Source organism: Diadema antillarum, unplaced genomic scaffold (genome assembly GCF_040938485.1).
Source record: "Diadema antillarum isolate AM-2024a unplaced genomic scaffold, OU_Dant_1.0 scf00000038, whole genome shotgun sequence".
Taxonomy (NCBI): Eukaryota; Metazoa; Echinodermata; class Echinoidea; order Diadematoida; family Diadematidae; genus Diadema; species Diadema antillarum.
This window is the reverse complement of record NW_027270927.1, coordinates 2,714,858-2,735,496: the sequence shown is the minus strand read 5'-3', so window position 1 is coordinate 2,735,496 and position 20,639 is coordinate 2,714,858. Positions and strand designations below refer to the sequence as shown.

At 38.2% G+C, this 20,639-nt stretch overlaps 2 protein-coding genes across 2 annotated transcripts; one reads left to right on the top strand and one right to left on the bottom strand.

The window, feature by feature from the left end:
* Window positions 1–567: 567 nt before the first annotated feature.
* On the bottom strand, window positions 568–8,873 carry LOC139710279 (large ribosomal subunit protein mL45-like). Its single transcript, XM_071622210.1, has 7 exons — window positions 8,740–8,873; window positions 7,582–7,852; window positions 5,421–5,485; window positions 4,781–4,932; window positions 3,837–3,885; window positions 1,982–2,131; window positions 568–896 (listed from the first exon to the last, which is right to left on the bottom strand). Exons 1-7 carry the CDS (start codon window positions 8,785–8,787, stop codon window positions 606–608), a joined length of 1,026 nt encoding a protein of 341 aa, XP_071478311.1. The 5' UTR covers window positions 8,788–8,873; the 3' UTR covers window positions 568–605.
* Window positions 8,874–9,038: 165 nt separating this feature from the next.
* LOC139710267 (uncharacterized) lies at window positions 9,039–19,646 on the top strand. The gene is made up of 5 exons (XM_071622202.1): window positions 9,039–9,164; window positions 11,925–11,968; window positions 12,911–13,087; window positions 17,721–17,815; window positions 19,243–19,646. Exons 1-5 carry the CDS (start codon window positions 9,091–9,093, stop codon window positions 19,483–19,485), a joined length of 633 nt encoding a protein of 210 aa, XP_071478303.1. The 5' UTR covers window positions 9,039–9,090; the 3' UTR covers window positions 19,486–19,646.
* Window positions 19,647–20,639: the final 993 nt, after the last annotated feature.

Genomic DNA, 20,639 nt, shown 5'->3' with positions numbered 1-20,639 from the left:
GCGAGAGAGTTGGCAGCTGGGCAATAATGTACCATCACTTCCCTGCATAAAACTGGGGGGTATTTCATCAATTTAGTCAGTGCTGACAAGTTGTCAGTCTCTGACAATTTAAGCAAAATCCTTGGTTTTGATTGGCTGAGATGCTCTGGTCACTGACTGTTACTATGATTATTGTCAGAGACTGACAACTTGTCAGTGCTGACAACTTTCATGAAATGGTACCCTGATGTCTCATATGACACATGTCACAGGAAAAATGAGAATCATTTGTGTTCTAATCCCAGCTCTTAGTGTAATAAGTAAACTTTTGAAAGGTGATTGCCTGTTGCCAAGTTGTTGCCATGGTAGCTGCAATCAATGTAACTTGCAATTCTTCAATATGAGCATCATGAAGGAGGGCTCTGGTACAGCATTACGTTCAATGCTGAAATTCTTCCAAAGCTTCCCTTAACATTCTCTTCCATCCTTGTTGAATGAGGGTACAAGTATTACCCCTTGCTCAAGGTGCCTCTATTTGTCCGAGGTCAAGTTCTCCAATTTGGCACGGCTCCTGTTATCCTCCAAAGCTCTTCCAAAGATAGGGAGGGCAATCATCTCCACACAACTCAGTTCCCTTTTTGCTCCATTTCGACCTTACGGTCTCCTTCCGTGGCCTCCTTCACTGCCGCCTCTTCTTCCTCTACCTCCCCCTCCTCCTCCTCCTCCTCTGGTATCACCATGGTCCGGATGACCGGTTCCCGGTGATCCGCCCACTCCGGTATAATCTTGCCGTGCATCCTCCACCTCCCGTAGCGATGGGGCAGATGCTTCTCAAACACCACGTACTCCAGCACGTCCTTCGGGATGTCCTCGCTGCCAACCATGAGCCGACCGAATCGATCGTAGATTGCCAAGGTCTGTAAATTGGCACACAATGTTGATAAAAGTTGCATTTCAATTTCTACATTTTGCTGTCTTCGTGTGAAAATCAGTGCCTCCTACCAGTGACAAAGCACTGTAGTATTGGCACCTGTAGGCTACACTGGACTGTCACTTGCAGAACTTCTATTTTCAGAATTTTTACTTTATCTTCTATTCATTTTCTTTCCTGGATTTCTCCATCTTTCTTCAATAATATCTGCCTGTTGTGAGATTCAAGTTCTTGTTTGGGATCAACTTTAGAAAGGCCTGTAAGCCTACATTGGCTCTGTCATTCTCTGAGATATCATGTAAATTTGTTTTTATCATGTAGATTTCAAACTTGTATGTTTATTACATATGGTTTTGCTTTCTATAAGTTCATGGAAATAAATTCAAATTCAGTATAAAAATTCAGACTATAAACAAAACCCTAGTACAGATGCTCCTCATAATGGTGGCATTTTTTTACAATGCTGATGCATTTGCAATTCATCAAACTTATCACCAATATGCCTCACAAAAAATATTGTTACCTGATCAAAGGTTGAATCTTCACTTGAATAAAATATATAAACTCTTTCAAATTTTTTTGAAATATCAACATTTGAACTAATGACAACAGCTTAATATAAGCATGAAGGACAGAGCGAGAAAAAGGAAAAAATCACAAAAGGACTTCTGATTTAAGGAATGATACGTACAGTGTATCACTTTAAAAGAGGAAATGCAATTGAGTGGTCAACATGCACACATAAAAAGGTAGTATTAAGCATCCAAGTGAGAACCAAATATGGACACAAAGGTAAACAACCGGTGTCTTGCCTTTTGTCCAAGAAAGCAAGAAATATATCAATACTACCATGCTCACTTTGCAAAATCCTTTTTTCATTTCATTTCACAGAGAAAGGAGTCAGGTACAGTAAGTAACAAGTAAAAATAAGGGAGAGGAGATTTTTTTAAAAAGCCGTCATTGTTTTGGTATGTTTCAAGAAAGGTGTCACATGATAGTCATTCTATTTCCCCCCCCCCCCCCTACAAAGAAGTTTTAAAAACATATTGTGAGAGGAGTTCTGTTGCTAACCTGTTTGGTATGCAGCCTGACAGTCACCTGACCGTAAATGTTGCCCTTGTTGATCATGTCCGTGCACCGGATGTGGACCACTCTCGGCTTCTCCACGGACTCCAGGAGCTTCCAGTGGATGGTCTTGTAGCGGAAGCCGGCTATCATTTCCTGGAGTTGTAAATGACAGATAGAGAATGACAATATTCTCCAGCTCCCAGGATGGTTTCTCAGAATTGGAATGATAAATTTCAGAGGAAATTGACTTCTGAACAGATGACTATCAAAGGTGTGATAATTTCAGGTAATTTTGGCATTATATCACGTTGCAGGAGATATCAAAACATGTAGCGTATTTGAGGAAGTCATGCCATCTTTTAATTCCTGATAGGTTATCGTGATCTCCCTTCTTGTATGTCAAAGCTTACCTCTATTGGAATGACAGCCCTGATGTGCAAACCACTTTATCAACTGTGGCAGATTATATAACCACAACAAGAGACCCGCGGGTCTAGCGCTCACCTGAGTATCGCAAGTTCACCTTTCACACAGTCACTAATCTAAATTATTCACTGCTCTACCCAAATTTGACCAGGCATTCTCAAGTAGAAGATGAAAATGTACAATAAGGGCCCAAATTTTTTAAGATTCCTTAATTTGGGGGGATTGGGGCCTCCTGGGGCCCTCTGGGTGGGGCATGGTGCCCATTTTAATAAATTGAGATCCTGACCCCCTAGGCATGCTACCTGCCAAGTTTGACAAAAATCCATCACAAGGTTTTCAGGAAGAAGATGAAAATGTACAATTCAGGCCCCCATTTGGACCTTCTCAACAAACCCGCCCCCAAGAGGGGCACCCCTGGATCTCCTATGAACAAACTTGAAACTACAGTCAGTAATGTACTCACTCATAGTATTATCTTAGCTTTATAACTTCTGATTCTAGAGAAGATTTTTAAAGATTCCTTCATATTTGGGGGTTTGGGCCCCCCCCCCCTTGGAGGCCCCCTGGGTGGAGCATGGTGCCCATTTTAACAAATTGAGATCCTAACTCCCTAGGGATGATACCTGCCAAGTTTGGTGAAAATGGGTCATGGGGTTCTCAAGAAGAAGATGAAAATGTACAATTTAGGCCCCATTAGGACCCCTCCTCACCCCCCTCCCCTGGGTCCCAAGGGGGGCACCCCTGATTCTGCCATGAACAAACTTGAAACTACAGTCATCAATGTACTAACTCATAGTATTAACTTAGTTTTATCACTTCTGGTTCTAGAGAAGAAGATTTTTACAGATTCCTTAATTTGGGGGGGTTTGGGCCCCCTTGGGGCCCCTGGGTGGGGCATGGTGCCCATTTTAACAAATTGAGTTCCTAACCCCCTAGAGATGCTACCTGGCAAGTTGGATGAAAATCGGTCTTGGGGTTTTCAAGAAGAAGATGAAAATGTAGAAAGTTTACGCACGACGCACGACGGACGACAGACGACAGACGACGCACGACGCACGAAGGGCGCCGGACGAAGGGGGATCGCAATAGCTCACTTGAGCCTTTGGCTCAGGTGAGCTAAAAAGCACTGCTTTGACACTTCTTGTTACTGCAGAATTTAAGAAGTTATTGCTCATTACTTCTCTAAATTGGCAACAAGTTATCAACCTTGCATGAATAATACCTATCAAAGAATGAGATGAAGAGAAAGAGAGTGTCCCATACAGTCTAACTGTAGGTAGTACTAGTATTTAATCTTTGTTCATAAAAATAGGTTCTGAGATATTTGGGGGATTTCCTTCTTAGGGTGATGTTTTTCATGATGCCAAACACATCAGGTTGAATTCAACTTAATTATATCATACAAATAAAAAAGCAAGTGGCAAATACTCACTGGATAACATTTCTCTGTGACTAGTGAATGTAGAAGATGTCTGTCAAAACTGTCAAAGAAGAGGATGACAATTGTCAAGCAACAGTATCATTACAATGGAAATGGCAACTTTATTTTGTGAAGGGGATTAGCAAACTTAAGACAAGAAGTCATAAGCACGACTGTTCAAAATGGTGTGTGATTTCCACAAGTCATAATGTTACATAAATGAGGAAACAAAATAACATTGTGCACATTTGCAGGTGATATTAGCTACATGCATATTGCTTAGATTTTGTAGTCACTTATGCTGCATTTAAGTCAGTTTAAAAGTGTACAATTTCAAGACAAAGATGGCACTCATCTATGACGTAAACAGTTAAGGGAATACGTTGTATTCCCTTGCCTTGGGATACTCTTATGTCTAGATGCATTCGGAGTTCAAGTTGTTGTTCCTTCAATCTAAATTTGAATTTTGAATTTCATAAATATTATGTAACTCTGAGGCTGTCATCCCAGTCAAGCACACTGCCTATTGATGACAGCCTCTTAAACTTATACCTCAAAACATGTTAGTGTTTAATGTGCATATCTTATTTTGTTTATGTGCTTGCATGTCTATTTGATTTGATTTGATTTATAGGTTTCTGTATCATCATTGAACATGCATAACATTCATGTTATCAGTAAGTTTATTCATCACTGATTTGTCACATCATAATTGAATTGTTGCTGATCTATCACATATCCTGTTTGTACAAGTGGATGAAAACAATAAAGTGAAACGGAAAAACTGAAACTGAAAAACGAGGAGCATGCCATTGAACTTACAAAATTGTGCTTCAGACAGAATGTGGTGAAAATTGCAAGTGCCAGAAAGCAGAATAGAGGCTAACTTTTTCATCTAGCAGGAAAAGTGTACATACACGTTTCAGACCATATCAGTAAAAATGCAAATGACTTACTCTTGGAGTGCATTGTGTGCATCTACATATATCTGTTGTGCTTGATACGCAAAATCTGTCATGGTGAACTCGGGTTCAAACTGCCTAATCTTCCTCTGGTTGAACTGTGTAATGCCAACATTCTTCACTCTCTCAAGACGTTGCTTGGCACCCTGTGTGAAGGACAATCAAAATGAATGCACAACAGCATTATATAAAAACATTATCTCTAAATGATATCTGACACATAGAATCATATGCAAGTTGTCCGAATTTGAAATCATCTTTTTTTTTTCATTATTTTTAGAATGTGTAGCAGGTACTTTACATGACTTCCACTGCAAATATGAAATTAAATGAAATACCATGACTGTGCAGTCTGGTTTTAAACCTTAAATTTGGCAAAAAATTACCATTTTGTCCAAGATATTTTTGTCAGTTACTCACATGTGTAATTACATGCAAATATGTCAGATATGTTGTATGTTTACAATGTCAACAATGTGGAATATGTATAAATTTCCTCTTATTTCGTTTCAAATCAAGAGTACAATGGCATCAGGAGGGAAGGAAAGGAAACATCCACATGCTGAATTTGGACCAACATGTTGAAGGAATGCCTGATACACCACATGCGTAAAACCTGCAACACAAAACATACCTCAGTTGAAAGGGATGAAGCTTTTCCGTCACCCTCAGGGGGAACATACGGCTCAAAGAAATCCCCTAAATACAGACAGAGGGTGAAAATAGATAGGAGTGTTACCACATCTTCACACATGTCAATAGCTGTGTAAAAAACAAACAAAACAAACAAACACTTATCATAGAGAATCAAGGCTACTGTTACGTAAAATGTCCTTTGAACATGTTATTTTTTGAAAGTTTACAGAATATGTATTTGAAAACTTGAAATATGTGAAAAAGGTCAACCTAGTCAATCTTCAGTTTTGCATATTTTCTAAAAGAGCCATAAATGTTCTACAAAATTCTTAAATTTGGGGTTTATAATAAAATGAATGTGAAACTGATTTTTTTTGGCAGTTTTTAGAAGACTGTTTTGTAGAAAAATGTGATGATATGGTATAAAAATTAATTTCTTAGAAACCATTTACACATTCTTCACTTTTAAATTTTGATATTTATCGAAAGGATAATGCTACTGCTTTGAAAGTTTTCAATAGTCATAAATAGAATGTGCTAATAGAGTGTCCAAGATTTAAGCTTAATTTGATAATCCCTTCATTGTGGCTGATATCAAGTTTTACATCCTGTTTTCTTTTTCTTATCTCATCTATTGCACAATGCACAGCTTGGAAAAATCAAGTACCGGTACTTGAATAGACCTTACACTTCAGAGCCTGTTTTCTAAGTAGACACTTTCCCAGAGTGTCTACTTAGACTTAGACTCATTCAGATAGGTAAGGAAAGTCCATTTCTATTGAGTTATACTTTATCTACTCTTCCAGAATCTGCCCTTAACTAATTATCCATATCTAGAAACTTTTTGGTGATTTTGTAATGAAGGGTCACATAAGTACATGTATGTAAGACAGAAACTGAGTAGTTCTGGCACTTGTCAGTGAAAATGTCAAATCGACAACAGAGATGTGATGTAAAGACATAGCACAGCATAGATGATGAGCCAGATGAAAGTGTCAAAATATTCTTGTAATGCCACACTGAAAAATTGATTTATATTACTCTTTATATAGTCCCGCTTTCTGTAAGCTCAAATTAAGAAGCAAAATACATTGTTTTGATAAAGTAGAGGAGGATGGAAGGTGGGTGAAGATCCACTCTACATCACTATAGGTGAAATACTGGCACTTATCCTTCATTTCAAATAATTTGCCCAGTACCCTTCCAAACTTCATTAAATGATCCTCACTCATGGGAATATAATGTGACCGTGCACCTCAAAACGAACATAAAGTCACACACACTGATTTTGCGCGAGGACTGAAAATAAATGAAATGGGTCAACCTAGCCGAACTTGACTTTTTCATATTTTCTGAAAGAGCGGGTCTTCTTTTACATTATGCTAAAATTTGGTATCATAAAATGGGCAGGAAAGTGTGTTTTTTTAGCAGTTTATCTCGAACATTTTTGGTAGAATAGTATGATTAGGTGTGTCTTTAGAATCCCTTTTTCATTTCTGAAAAACCTTGTCCACACTCTTCACTTTCAATTCTAATAACTTTTGAAAGGATAATGCTACTGCTTTGAAAGTTGGCATTAATCATGGACAGAATGTGTTAATGAGGCATGCTTAATTTCAGTTTAATCTAATAATCCCTTCATTGTTATTACCCTGGTGGTTTACTTCCTGTTTTTTGTCCCATTCATCGCACAGCCAGCACGGTTTGGTAAAGATTAAGCGCTTAAATAGACACTGTATTTCAGAGCCTCTTTTCTCACTTCACACTTTTCCCGAGTTTGTGCTTTCTTTCCAATATTTAGATAGGTTAGGAGAGTCCATTTGTACATCATTTTAAAGCTTAAAGTCTGCTCTTTCAGAATATGGTCTTAACTAAAAATTTATGTCTGGCGACTTTTTGTTTGTTTTGAGGTGAAGGGTCACATATTTACCGCAATTACAACTACTTTCCTCTGGGGTCAAGAGACTAAAACCTTTTATTTCGACAGATCAAGTTTCACCTGCAGGGGCGGATTCAGGAATTCCGTGAAGGGGAGGCGCCTTTACAAAATTAAAGGGGGCACACATACCCCCCCCCCCATTTTTTCCTTTTTGTTTTGTTTAAAAAAAAAATGAAGAGGGGGTGCACACCCAGTGCCCCCCCCTGGCTCTGCCACTGACCTGTGCAGGTGATGGTTATGGGTCTCTCCTGGTACTGCTGGCCTGGTCTGATGCCTGCCTTCCGGAGCGTGTCGAGGATGTACTTCCGTCGGTCATTCTTGTACTCCTCTGTCTTGCGGAGCCGCTCCTGGTCCTTGAGGGTGAGGCGGCCCTTCTTGCTAGCCTTGTGAATCTTCTGGGTGGTCCTGGTTCTCACAGGCTGGTGGCTCGTGATTGCCTGTGCAGTGGCTGACACCTGCTTTGTTGTGAGGAGGAGCCGACAGTAGCTTACCTTTGGGAGAAAAAACCAAGGTCAGAAGTCTTGAAAAAAAAAAAATAACAAAATCGTCCTACAATGTACATCTCCCCTCCCCCCTCCCCTTTTCACAAAATGAGGTGGGGTAAAAGATTTTTCATGGTTGACAGAAATATATGTACTGACACGGGCGCCATGTAACAAAGTCAGTCCAACCTAAATACCGAGATAGATTATAGTCCAACCAGACGCTGTGCGAGGCGACACTTGTGAGTTGTGTACAGTGAAAGGGCTGTGTATAACTAGAGATAGAGTAGTAGAAACATTCTACCCATGTTAATTATTGCTTTTAATAGACATACCCAGTAAAATATAGATTTACAGAACTCAGAAGCAATCCATCTACCTATTGCACTTACACTTAGATAATCCATGGAGGTAGAAAAGGCGTCTCTTTCTACCTCCATGGATAATCTAACGGTTGTTACACCACGTACAGGGTTCCCCAAAACTCCACACAAGACTTCGTCTTATCACGATTACTATTCTAAACTGAAGCTGTGAGTTGTTTTCTCCAACCTTTTGTCATTGGAATCTAGAACATGGTTATTTACTTAAATTTTACCCTACTGACTGTAAATGTAAAGGGCTTGGTAAGGGCGTATGTGATACCTCTTTAAATTGGCGCCAGATTGGACAAGGTGATGATGCAGATCGGAGTACATGAATACATACAGAATCTACAGCTACTAGAAACTACAGCAAATATAAAGAATTGTATAATGCATAGCCCCACGTATAGAAGATTGTGTTATCATGCAAAAGGGAACGTTCAGGGACGTTTGAAATAATCTGTCTCCACAGACGTCTACGCCGTTTTCACACTACAAATGTACAAGGTGGTATGTATGCGCACTACTCACCGAAGAATTATAGCAGCAGTTTGCTGTCCTGAAAATAACACTTGCCATGATTTTTTAAGCAATTCGAGTTGTGAACTCCCCCTAACAATTACAGCTTGAAGCTTCGCTGATTGACAACACGTGCGTACTCGTTGGTAACATGGCTGGGCGTCTGCACCAGCTCTGTGGTCTGCACCTGTGCCGTCAGCGTGGGAGGCCCACCGTACCGTACCGGCTATCCGTGCGTGTGCGCCCGGCGCCCACGGATCATCGGAGCATGCAGCGCGAGTCGCGAGGAGTCTACCCAGCCAGGCACATCATCCCAGCAGTTGCCAGAATTCCCAGAAAGCTAGTCCCACAGGCAAGGTGAAAATGACAGAAACTGAAAATGATTCGGTTTGCACATCTGGTAATTCCACTTTATCAAGAAAAGAAAGGAGAATGCAGTAAGTTGCCTGTTACGAAGAGTTTTCATTGTGGCTGTATTGCAGTTTCTACACTCCAGCGGTACACTCCAGGTTTAATAGTCCCGCATGTTCATATTTGTGTTTTTTCCACCACGACGTAACTCACTGCTTTATTTGAGACAGGGGCGGTAAATCTTTTGCTCTTTCCTATCAGTCCAGTTAGGGGTGAATATCTTGACCATTTTCTTTTCCAGTAGAATAATTATCATTAAATAATGTAACTATTATTCTATATTATAAACTCTTGAAGTCAAATTGAAGTAGCAATACTAAATAGCATCTGGTGTGGAAAGGCCTACACCTTGTCCTTGACCGACAAGTATGTCTAATTCCCCGTAAAACTTCTCATTTATAATAATGACATCTGCTGGGTCAGTTTTTCGCTTCTTAGACAGACACCATTGATACATACACTATTGTGACAGTTTAAATCGTTCTGGTTGAACGCAACGTCGACCCAGTTCCCCCCGCATAAAAATGGTTATTATTATTTTTTCCAGCTTGGTTTTCAAACCACAATCTGGAAAAAATATATACAGGATTAATCAGTGACAGTAAACATTTTGACTCACCTCTTCCACTGTTTCCTCCTGTTTTCTGGTTGTTTCCTCCACTTCTTTGCAGCACTCCCCAATTCATCGCCGCCTTACTTTTGAAAAATGACCGCACGAACGTCTATGGCAAGCCAAATGCTCATTCACAATATTACGAAGTTAAATTTAGCGCTCGAACAACTTACTAGTACTTTAGTCAATAAACGTAAGTGTACCGATATAGTAATTGTATGGACCATTTTTATGCAGGGGAACTGGGTCGAAGTTGCGTTCAACCAGAACGGTTGAAACCGTCGCAATAGCGTATGTATCAATGGTGTCTGTCTAAGAAGCGAAAAACTGACCCAGCAAATGTCATTATCAAAAATGAGAAGTTTTTCGCGGAATTAGACATACTTGTCGGTCAAGCCTACACCATTACCAATAGTAACATGTAATGTAAGTGAGCTGTACTAGTAGATGTTGCTGTTCTTTTAATTTTATGGAGCTCTCTGCCGGGTAGGCAATTTGCTCCAAAATATATATTTATATGAATAATCACTTAAATTAAACTACAACACTTATACTGCTACTAATTATTTACATAAAATCTATTTGGCCAAATCATGATATCGGTCCCCTCTCGTTCTGCGTGTGCGTCTCCACTATGTGCAAAGTCTATGGAGGTTGAAAGAAGTCCCCGGCTATGAAGAAATGAATGGCGGTGAATGGAGTGGTAGACTATTTCAGGATAATGCTATCTATAATATATTTATCATTAATATTTAAAAATCAGATAATCACAGAAGGAAAAAGGGGATAGGTTTTAGGGAAAATAGGTGTCGCCTGCTTACTCCTGCACCGAAGTGCAGGGTTACACCATGGCAAGTAGAGGACCCGCCAGCCGACGCCAGTGAAGTCTTGGCCTTTCCCGGGGGCAGGCGCCTATAGTTGTCTTATCGGCCTAGGGTGTTAGATTATTAGTAGCCTAGTAGGCAGGGATACTGTAAAAGTGGATATTTTCGCGCGACTAATTTTTCGCGCTCGGCGCGGTAAGGAGAGTTTCGCGTGTTTTTAATTCCGTGGTATCAAGACATCAACTACAGGAATATATGGCAAGCAAAACTATTCGCGTGCTTTTATTTTCGTGCTAGTTTCTGATTGCGCGAAATGCGCGAAAATTTCAACACCGCGAAAATTTCCACTTTTACAATATTGTGAGCTGTAGAATAAGGGGTAGTGCTATAAATAGTCCTCTGTCAGTGTCGGGTAGGTAATTTTGCTGCTGTGTAATAGCACTTGGAATTTGGTCAGTTTTGAATATTTCAGTACTTGACCTGTAGAGTGTACATTGTAGGGGAATCACTCTTGTGGTGGAGTAGCTCTATTTTTCTTTTTATTATTTGTAAGGATTGTAAATGTAAATATTTGTGAACTGAGGAAGTGGCAATTTTATGGGATTGTTGATACTCTAGCTTCTGCAAAAGTATGTGATGAAGCATCCATATATTTAGTTCTGATGAGTATCTGTGGAGGAAGCGACCAAATACTCAGCAATATGTACTCTGTGAGCACTACAAAGTTGATGTAAGTAGCCTTGTATCTAAATTGCTCTTTGCCCTATTTACCTTCATCACCATGTTCTCCTTTAACTCTGCCTTTGTTGCCCCAAGTACCAACATTGTCTTATGATTGTATCATTTATATCATTATGCTACAAATCACAGGATTCATTCTACCAAACCATTTTTTTAGACATGTAGAGCTTGATATTGCTCAAATGTTCCTCTATCACTTTTTTGTGATGTCCAGTTTTAACTTTTATATCAGGAAAGCAAAGTGAAATACATTCACACACACACACACACACAAAAAATCATCAGACTTATCGTCGCTGGGGTGACAAGACCTTGTATCTGCAATTTTGGTGAAAATTACTTTTTTGAATTAATAATGGTCAGATAATCAGTTAAGTGATGTCCTGTACAAATCCTAGATGTCTTTCCCCAAAAATGAAGCCACCACAGCATGTGAAAGGAATGTCTGTCCCATTGGATACAGTGCTTTGGCTGCCATGTTTTTTTGCTCTCCTGAACATTTGACATTTTGTAGATACGAGGTCTTGTCACCCCAGCGACGTTATGTCTTTCCACTTTCAACTAATCATTTTGTATTATTTTTTTTTTCATTTGTTTTTGTTTTTCAGATGGTGGAGTAAGCATCAGCCTCAAAATGATCAAGCTCCAAAAGGTACTTTGAGATCATAATCTATATGACTTGTCTTTATGTATGAAATATGTATGATTTTAAGGAGAATGAAACCCAAATATGTGGATTGAGGGAATGCAGCAATATTAGTACAGTTTCTGTTTCTGTTTCTGTTTCGGTTCCGTCGGTATACTCAGAATTAACTGTACTCCACCAATGTTAGTAGAACACTATCAGTGAAGTTTTAGGAAAATCAGAATTTCCATTAAAAAACTGTGAATTGTCAGAGTTTCAAGCTGCCATTTAAATGAATGAAAAGACCACTAGTATGACAGTTTGTGATGTCATCGCAGGACAAGACAAAGAAAAAAATAAAGAGACTTCAGCATATTTTAGTGGGTTTTTTTTCAGCATTAAAAAAAAAAAGGAAGAGCAGTTGACCTACTGTACCTCTTTGAGAAAGCATAGAGAGTCATAATAAAATGCCTTTCAAACACAGGCATTAGTTGTTAATCAATGCAGTGGGGGAAAGTAAGTTTATGTTTTATAACCTAATTTCAGGCCTAAGAAAGGCCATAAAGAGTGATGTTTCTTTAATTTGTTACATATCATTTTTTTTTTTAAATTTGTGTGTAAGGTGGTGTCTTGTCCATGTGTGTATGAGAAGAGGTTCCATGACATTTGCTCCTGAGACAGTTGCTCCCATGAAATATCTGCACGCTAGGCCAAACATAAAACCTACCCGCAAACATAATCCTAACCCTAATTCTAATCCTCACATCAAACTAAACCTAAAACCCTATCACAACCCTAACCCCAAGTCCTTGGAGATAAAGACTGGAGCAATTGTCACAGGAGCAAATGTTATGTCGCCATGAAAAGAACACTGTGTTTTACAGTTTTACACAATAAATGTGCAGTCTCAGTAATTTGTCATTATCATTTTAATGAATATAAATCATATGAAATCAAATTTACTATTAGAATCCAGCTTTAAGGAGGCCCTCAAGAATCAGGAAAGCACAGATGCTTTGGCGCCCTCTCAGTCAGGCGATGTCAAGGCGAGGAAGCAATCCGACAAGAAGTTCTACGTGTTGTTTGTTGGGCAGATTCCATACACCGCCACCACGGAAGACATCACAAAGCATTTCTCAAAAGCAGGTGAGGTTTATGGCACTTGACGCTGCCCAGTAACTTTGTGTGTGTGTGTGTGTGTGTGCGTGTGAAGGCATGTTATTGGGGAAATAAGTGGGGATGGTCGGGGTTAGGTAATAGTAGAGTAATGGTTAAGGGTTTAGGCAGGAATATGGTTTATTTTGATAATATACACATATGGTTATTTTGTTTTTTTGTACGGGGGGGGGGGGGGGGGGGGGGTAGGTTGATAGGTTAAATAAAAATGATGTGTTTTGTTTGGTTAATTTAAGCATGCTTTTTTATGACACGTTTTGGGAAATGCTGTATTCTCAAGAGAGTGTAAGAGAATTTATGTAATGAAGCGGATATTGAGTAATCTGATCAAGTTGATCAAGACATTTTTTTTCCCTTTTAAGAGTTATACTTAATCTGATATATTCATGTATATAGCGTGTGCTCTGCAAAAAAAAAAAAAGAGAAAAAAAGAAGGAAGTTATGTTTAAAATGATTTGGTAGCACAATTTCTTTTTTTGGTATGTGTGTAATAAGGCACATTTGGATTGGCTTGATTAGGCTGATCAAAATAGCTTTTTCAGAGAGTTAGGCAGAATTTCATGTCATTTTTCTTATAAAAACATGGTATGATTTGGAAAAAAAACCAAATATATTGTACTGTATGCTTGAAAAATGATTCAGCAACACAAGAAAGAAGAATACAGCTGCTTTTTTTTTGTTGTTGTTGGTAATATTAATTTCATTGTTAATATGGATTTGATATTTAATGAAACTCAAATAAAGAATATTATTAAAAAAAAAAAAAACAGTTGAGGACGAGCTGATTTGCTAAAACACACGTTTCCCAGTGACGCCTGCCTTAGTATACTTGTGGACAACTGAAGTCTTGAAAGTGTTAACTATCAAGCTTGCCTTGAAGAATTATCTTGAGGAGCATAATTTTTCATTTAACCTTCACAGTGCTTTGTTCGCCAGTTTCAATGCACACTAGAGTGCTCTCTTTCCTGATTGGTTACTAATGTCTGGAAACTGAATGAGATTACTTCGTCAGCTGAGTACCAGAAGGGCGTTATCGCAGTTTTTGGGGGTATGGAGTTACTGGTATCACATTGTCGAGCTTGATCTCCTCTATATACATTATGGTGGCAATTTTCATTTTCAGTAAAATGTAGAAAATCAAAACCACAAGGGTGCTATTTCACCCAATATTTGGAACAATGCTTATAAATCTACCCACTGTTCATTGAATAAACTTTTTATTTCATGAAAATTGAGTATTTTGTCTTTATTTATGCTCAAATCATATAACGCAATAGTGCCCTTCTGGTTCTAAGCCGACGATGTAATCTCCTAAATCCTTTTGTCACCATAGCCTTTCTGTTAGGACTGCTGCACATTGCTAAATCTAAATAGGCTTGCCTGCTATCCTGCAACTAAGGTCAAGTCTGAATGGATTATTGAATGCTGATTAAAAAACTTGACAAGTTTATTTAAAGGTCCTGTTTACCTTTGGGAACAGTGATTTTAAAAATGTTCATGATATCACATTTGGTGCATATGTGTAGGTCTGTTGTATCACAAAACATCCTACCATATAACATTTTTGCAATAAAGCCTAAAATATAAGGAGATATCATTACTTTTCTCATTAAACCATAACTGTAGACGGTTAAGTCTGGCAATTTTTTTTATTATATTACTATTGTTCACATTTTGTGTATTTAACAATACCTAACATTGATTATACAGATTCAAATTTTTACTGTGGTTGTGTCTATCCCAAACTCACATTTTGGAACTATTTTTTTTTAAGCGCTAATGCTGGGTTTTTGTTTCATCCGCAAATGGTAAATTATGCCTTCAAGTGCCTGGGCACATAAAGGGTTAATCTGTCTTGAATTACATCATTGAGAATGTGCCTATATTGATTTAAAAAAAAAAAAAAAGCTAGAATGATGTTTTATGGCATACAATTTCCTTAACATCCACATGGTAGCAGTAATTACTCCCAAGATATGAAATTGAGTGAATTTTCATATCAGCATTGTTTGCATTTGATATGAACATTTATGAGCACTCATGAGACTGGAGTGACATTTATGCCTTGTCCAAAAGTGCAGAAATACATGGCTGATTGATTGCGGTTTTACAGCTCCCTTAGTTTAAGGACTGATTTTCTTGAGTCAAGAGGGACATTGTTGGTAAAACATCATATTCACGCATGTTTGCATTCACATTAAATTGCATTAATTCCACTATCCACCATAATTGATAGTGCTGTTACATTGTTAAACCTGTGGTTTTCTGCTCAAGCTGTCAACACCTAAAACACAAATTTATGTTTTTATGCCGCCGCCACAAAGTGGTGCAGGAGGCATTATGTTTTCGGGTTGCCCGTCCGTCCGTCCGTCCATCCGTCCGTCCTTCCGTCCGTCCGTAATGAATTTTGTGGACAAGGTAACTATCAAAACCTGTTGAGGTATCCTAATGAAACTTGGCATGTATGTGTATTAGGGGGTGAAGTTGTGCCTATCAACTTTAGGGTGCACATGCTCAAGGTCAAAGGTCAAAAGGTCAAGGTCAAATACATAAAATTTCACTATTTCCGCCATATCTATTGAATGCCTGAAGATATTTTCTTGAAACTTAATGTATACATGTATTACCCAAATAAGATTCTCTGGTGAAAGTTTGGGTCATGTGGTCAAAGGTCAAAGGTCAAAAAGTCAGGGTCAAATACATAAAATTTCACTATTTCCACCATATCTGTTGAATGCCTGAAGATATGTTCTTGAAACTTAGTGTATACATGTATTACCCAATTAAGATTCTCTGGTGAAGGTTTGGGTCATGAGGTCAAAGGTCAAAGGTCAAAAGGTCAGGGTCAAATACATAAAATTTCACTATTTCCACCATATCTATTGAATGCCTTAAGATATTTTCTTGAAACTTAGTGTATATATGTATTACCCAATTAAAATTCTCTGGTGAAAGTTTGGGTCATGAGGTCAAAGGTCAAAAGGTCAAGTAAAAATATTAAAACTTCTTTTTTTCTCCATACCTTGGAAAATTGTTCAAGGTATCTTCATGGAACATAGTACATACATGTACTGACTGGAATTGATTATCTAGAGAACGAGGGTTCATGGGGTCAAAGGTCAGGGGTCAAAGGTCAAGTGCAACACTTCAAAATTTTACTATTTCCCTCATATTTATGCAATGCCAGCAGGGTTATTTTTTTTTAACACTTGGTGTATGCATGTGTAACCTAATAGAAATTCTCTGGAAAGGTTTTTTTTTTTCTTCTTTTTTTGCCTCAAAGGTCAAAAGGTCAAAGATCAAGTGAAAGTGCTGAACTAACTTTTTCCTCCATATCTCGGAAGTGGCTCAAGTTATCTTGAAACTTAGTACATATTATGCATGTTCTACCTGAAAGTGATTATCTTATGAATTTTAGGGTCAAGGGCCAGATGAAAATGGTAACAATTTACTATTCAATTCAGAAATTCACACCAATTCTCCACACCTGTACCTTGAAAATTACTCAATGCCTAAATGTATGAATGGGTCAAAGTCAAGTTAAAGTCCTTAAATCCCTAGATACATGCTCTCCTATTCATCCAATTAAACCTAGGTCAAGGAAGGTGAACATTCAACACGTTTGTGACAAATTTGTTGTTTCAATATTTTGCCAATTTTGTGAAAATGTAATCACACATTGTCCACATGTACTATCTAGACCTATTGGGAAAATCATGCATTATGGCGGAGGCATACCAGTCGCCAAAGCGACATTTCTAGTTGTGTTTATGTTGTTTTTTGACTAATACATTTGTATGTTGCAGATCAACATGTTTTGCCAGAACAGGCTGTGAATGGAGCACCTCCACAGCCTCAGATATTTGCTATTTCTGACATGGATAATGAGAACTAATCCATTATTATGTGTATGAACATGTAGGAGCAAGAAATAGCTCTTACTGTTCAACTTGTCATATTTTTTTATGAGGCTTGTTTTCTGTGAACTGTCTATATGACTGTCACCAAGAAAGGGCAGAGATATTGTAAAAACCAAACTATTATTTGTCAGGTGGTTTCTGTCGCTGAAATATGAATGCATACATACTGATTTCAGTGTAAAGGATAGAGTTAGTCCAGGGAGGTGACCACGCCCCTGGTTAGGCTTGATGTAATTACCAAATGAGTACAGTAGTGATTTTGCTTTGACACATAGAATATAAAATACGTTGTACAATGTACAATACATGTACAGTGGAATTTGGGAGGTGGAAAAGAGACCTCAAGAAGAGGTTAGCTTATACAGTGTACTGTATAAGCTGTTATTTCTACAAGGGTTTAATTTTTGTAAATCACAGTTGGATTGCAAATTTAACACATGAAAATGTTGCCATGTGCTAGGGTAATAGCGCATTTACATTAGCATCAGTGTCAATTTGCAAAAACATCTCGCAAAAATGTCCATGCCCTCTTCATTCACGAAAATAACAGCATATACTGTAACAAAACTCTCTTCTAACAAGGTCATTTTGCAGGGCCCAAACTGCAAACAATTGTCATGGTTTTTTGGTTGTTGCTATTTTGTGGTTCCCTTGTATTGCTTTTCTCTTTGATTGCAACATAGGTGACTTGAAGTCAGTGAGGCTTGCCACACACAAGGATACGGGCAAATCCAGGGGATTCGCATACGTTGAATTCAAGAACAACAAGGCTTACATGGTGAGATGTTTGTTTCATGTGTTGGCCCAAGTCCAAATTATGTGTTTGTTGAAAAATATGTCACAAACTTGTGCGTGAATGAAATGCCATGCCGATAATACTTCAGTATGTGGAAGTCCACCGCAGTGTTTTTTTTTTTTTTTCTGTTTAATGGCAATGAATGTACATCAAATCAAAGTAAAGGAGTGCTAAAAATGCTCTATATTGCAATTTAAAAGCTTTCAATATGCTCTTTATAGGAGATGCTAATGAAAATAAATTGAATCATCTAATTTAAAGTGAATACTTGATGTTGTAAAATAGTGACTGTTGTCTCAGATGGCTGGATTCCTATCAGGAGCCCGTTGCATAAAACTTACTGTTGAATTTCAATGGTAACTACCAGCAAAATTAGGCGTCACAGCCAATCAGCATCAAGGATTATAACATTTACCGCTAATTTGAAGACTTACCGCTAGAAAGGAGCGGTAAGTCCAGCGTTAAGGGTTTTATGCAACAGGGCCCAGATGTGCGTTCTTCAGAAACTGTACCCACTTACAGTGTAGATTTATGTACAATTGAAAATAGTGCACTATAGTGCAGAGCATACCATTTTAAGAGGAATTCAAAGTTTATTTGATGAAAATCGGGTTTGGAATGCCTGAAACATCCAAAAACAAAGTAAAACAAAGCAATCGTTATAAGTGCGGATCCCACACTTTATTGGAATTGCTCTTTTTTGGATATCTCGGCCATTTCAAACCAATTTTCATCAAATAACCATTGAATTCCTCATAGAATTACATGCTCTTTCATATTTCACAAGAGGTTTCTCATTATCTCACCCAAAAATGTTAGAAACCTGAAATTAGGTCTCAACGAAAACTATACGATCCATTTAAAACCTTACAGTAATATATTGGTGGATTCACGATTGTGGAGTCCTGTACCAAACGGAGAAATGTGTATGCGTATGTCACATTTATATCAGGATCAGAGTCAATATTTTCGTGTTTTTAATTTTGCGAATATCAGCTGACTCACGAAATTCGCGAAAATAAAAACCTCGCAAAATACTCGGCATATACAGTGCATTGTTTATATATTATATATATATATATATATATATAACATATATAATTTGATGTTTACCTTTGTGAGTCACGATAGCAGAGCATAATTCCATTGACATTTGTATGAATAATTTTTACTCTCATTAGTTTATTTTTTTTGTTTTTGTTTTTTTCTAGATAATATGTATATGTATGTAGTATGTATAAATTAAAATTTCTACATGGTAAGACATTTTCACATCCAGCATTCTACTTAAAGCATCAGTTCATGGTGTGAGGATTTCCAAAATGCATTTACATGCTTGTGCATTTTAACTCCACAACGTTTGTGGTGTTGTATTGAGTTTGGACACTGTTACTGTTTTTCCGTGGCAGAATGGTCTGAAAATGCACCTGAGCAAGATCCAGGGTAGACCCATCAACGTGGAGATCACATCTCCGGGCCGCGGGAGCAGCACTTATCGCAAGGAGATACTCAAGGCCAAGAACAAGGAGATGGCACGATTTCGAGGAATCAAGGAGGACGCCTCTGGGGTCGCCGGTGGCGCTCTGTGCATCCCATCCTCAAGTCAGACCCGAGGAAAGAGGCAGAAATTCTCTAAAGGCGCAAAAAGATGATGATATCAGTGAGTCCTTGAAAGGAAGGAATGTTTGTATGAAAAAATAAAAATGAAAGCAGGACAAGTGTGATAAGCAAACCCTGTGAAGCAGATCTTGAACACCTTCTGCTGATGAACAAGTACGAGACAGAGCTGTGCAAGATGTGTGACGGAATGAGAAATGCCATATGTGGGTACATTATTATGTACACTAGTGTCTCTACACCTAGAGCTGAACAGAGATCAGCTTACAACCATCCATTAAGTATTTTGTTCATCATTTATGTGCAGCAGCAGGATCACACACATTAACTGTCACAGGATTTAAGATGCATTCTTGTTGTTTATACCCATGCAGTAATGTCAAGAACTGGTTCCTCTATGAATTTACGGTACACTACCAAGGCATTTCAGAAACCTCTGTTTTAGTGCAAGAACTAAAGGAAAAATTACAATGCACAGAAGCACTGCATTGAAAGCATTTTTACATCTGTCTTGTTAAACAACATTTTTTTTTTAAAGGGAAGAACATCCTTTACTGCAAAAAGTCATGCTTTTACCACTTTGTATTGTCAATATACTGTATTTGAGTATTAAAGCAAGCTGCAGAAAGACCACCAACTCTATGTGCCAAGGGAAAAGGACAGCACGTAACCTGTACTTGCATTAGTGTATACGCCATATATTTCGCGAGTCTAAATTTTCGCGCATCGGGAATTCCCGACGATTTCGCGAGTGGTTAAATTTGCGACCATGGAGTCCTGTACTGAACGGAGAGATGTACACGTGTACGTCACATCCACATCGGGATCAGCGTCAATATTTTCATGTGTCTTTTATTTCGCGAATAGCAGCTGACTTGCGAAATTCACGAAAATAAAAACCTCACGAAATATTCGGTGCATACAGTATTATGGCTATACAGTGGACACCCGTCAAAACGAAGTCCTCGGGACCGGCAGATTTCTTTCGTTATATTGAAATTTTGTTATAACTGAACAAATGAACAATAAAAATACATAGAGTGGATAATGTTGCAGCCTGAATTTTTACTTCGTTGTAACTGGAATTTTCTTATAATCGTGTTCGTTATAACAGGAGTGCACTGTATATTACTTCAATGAAGTTTTATTTGTGTGAAAGGTGTAAAACCGTCTGAAGGACAGTTACAAT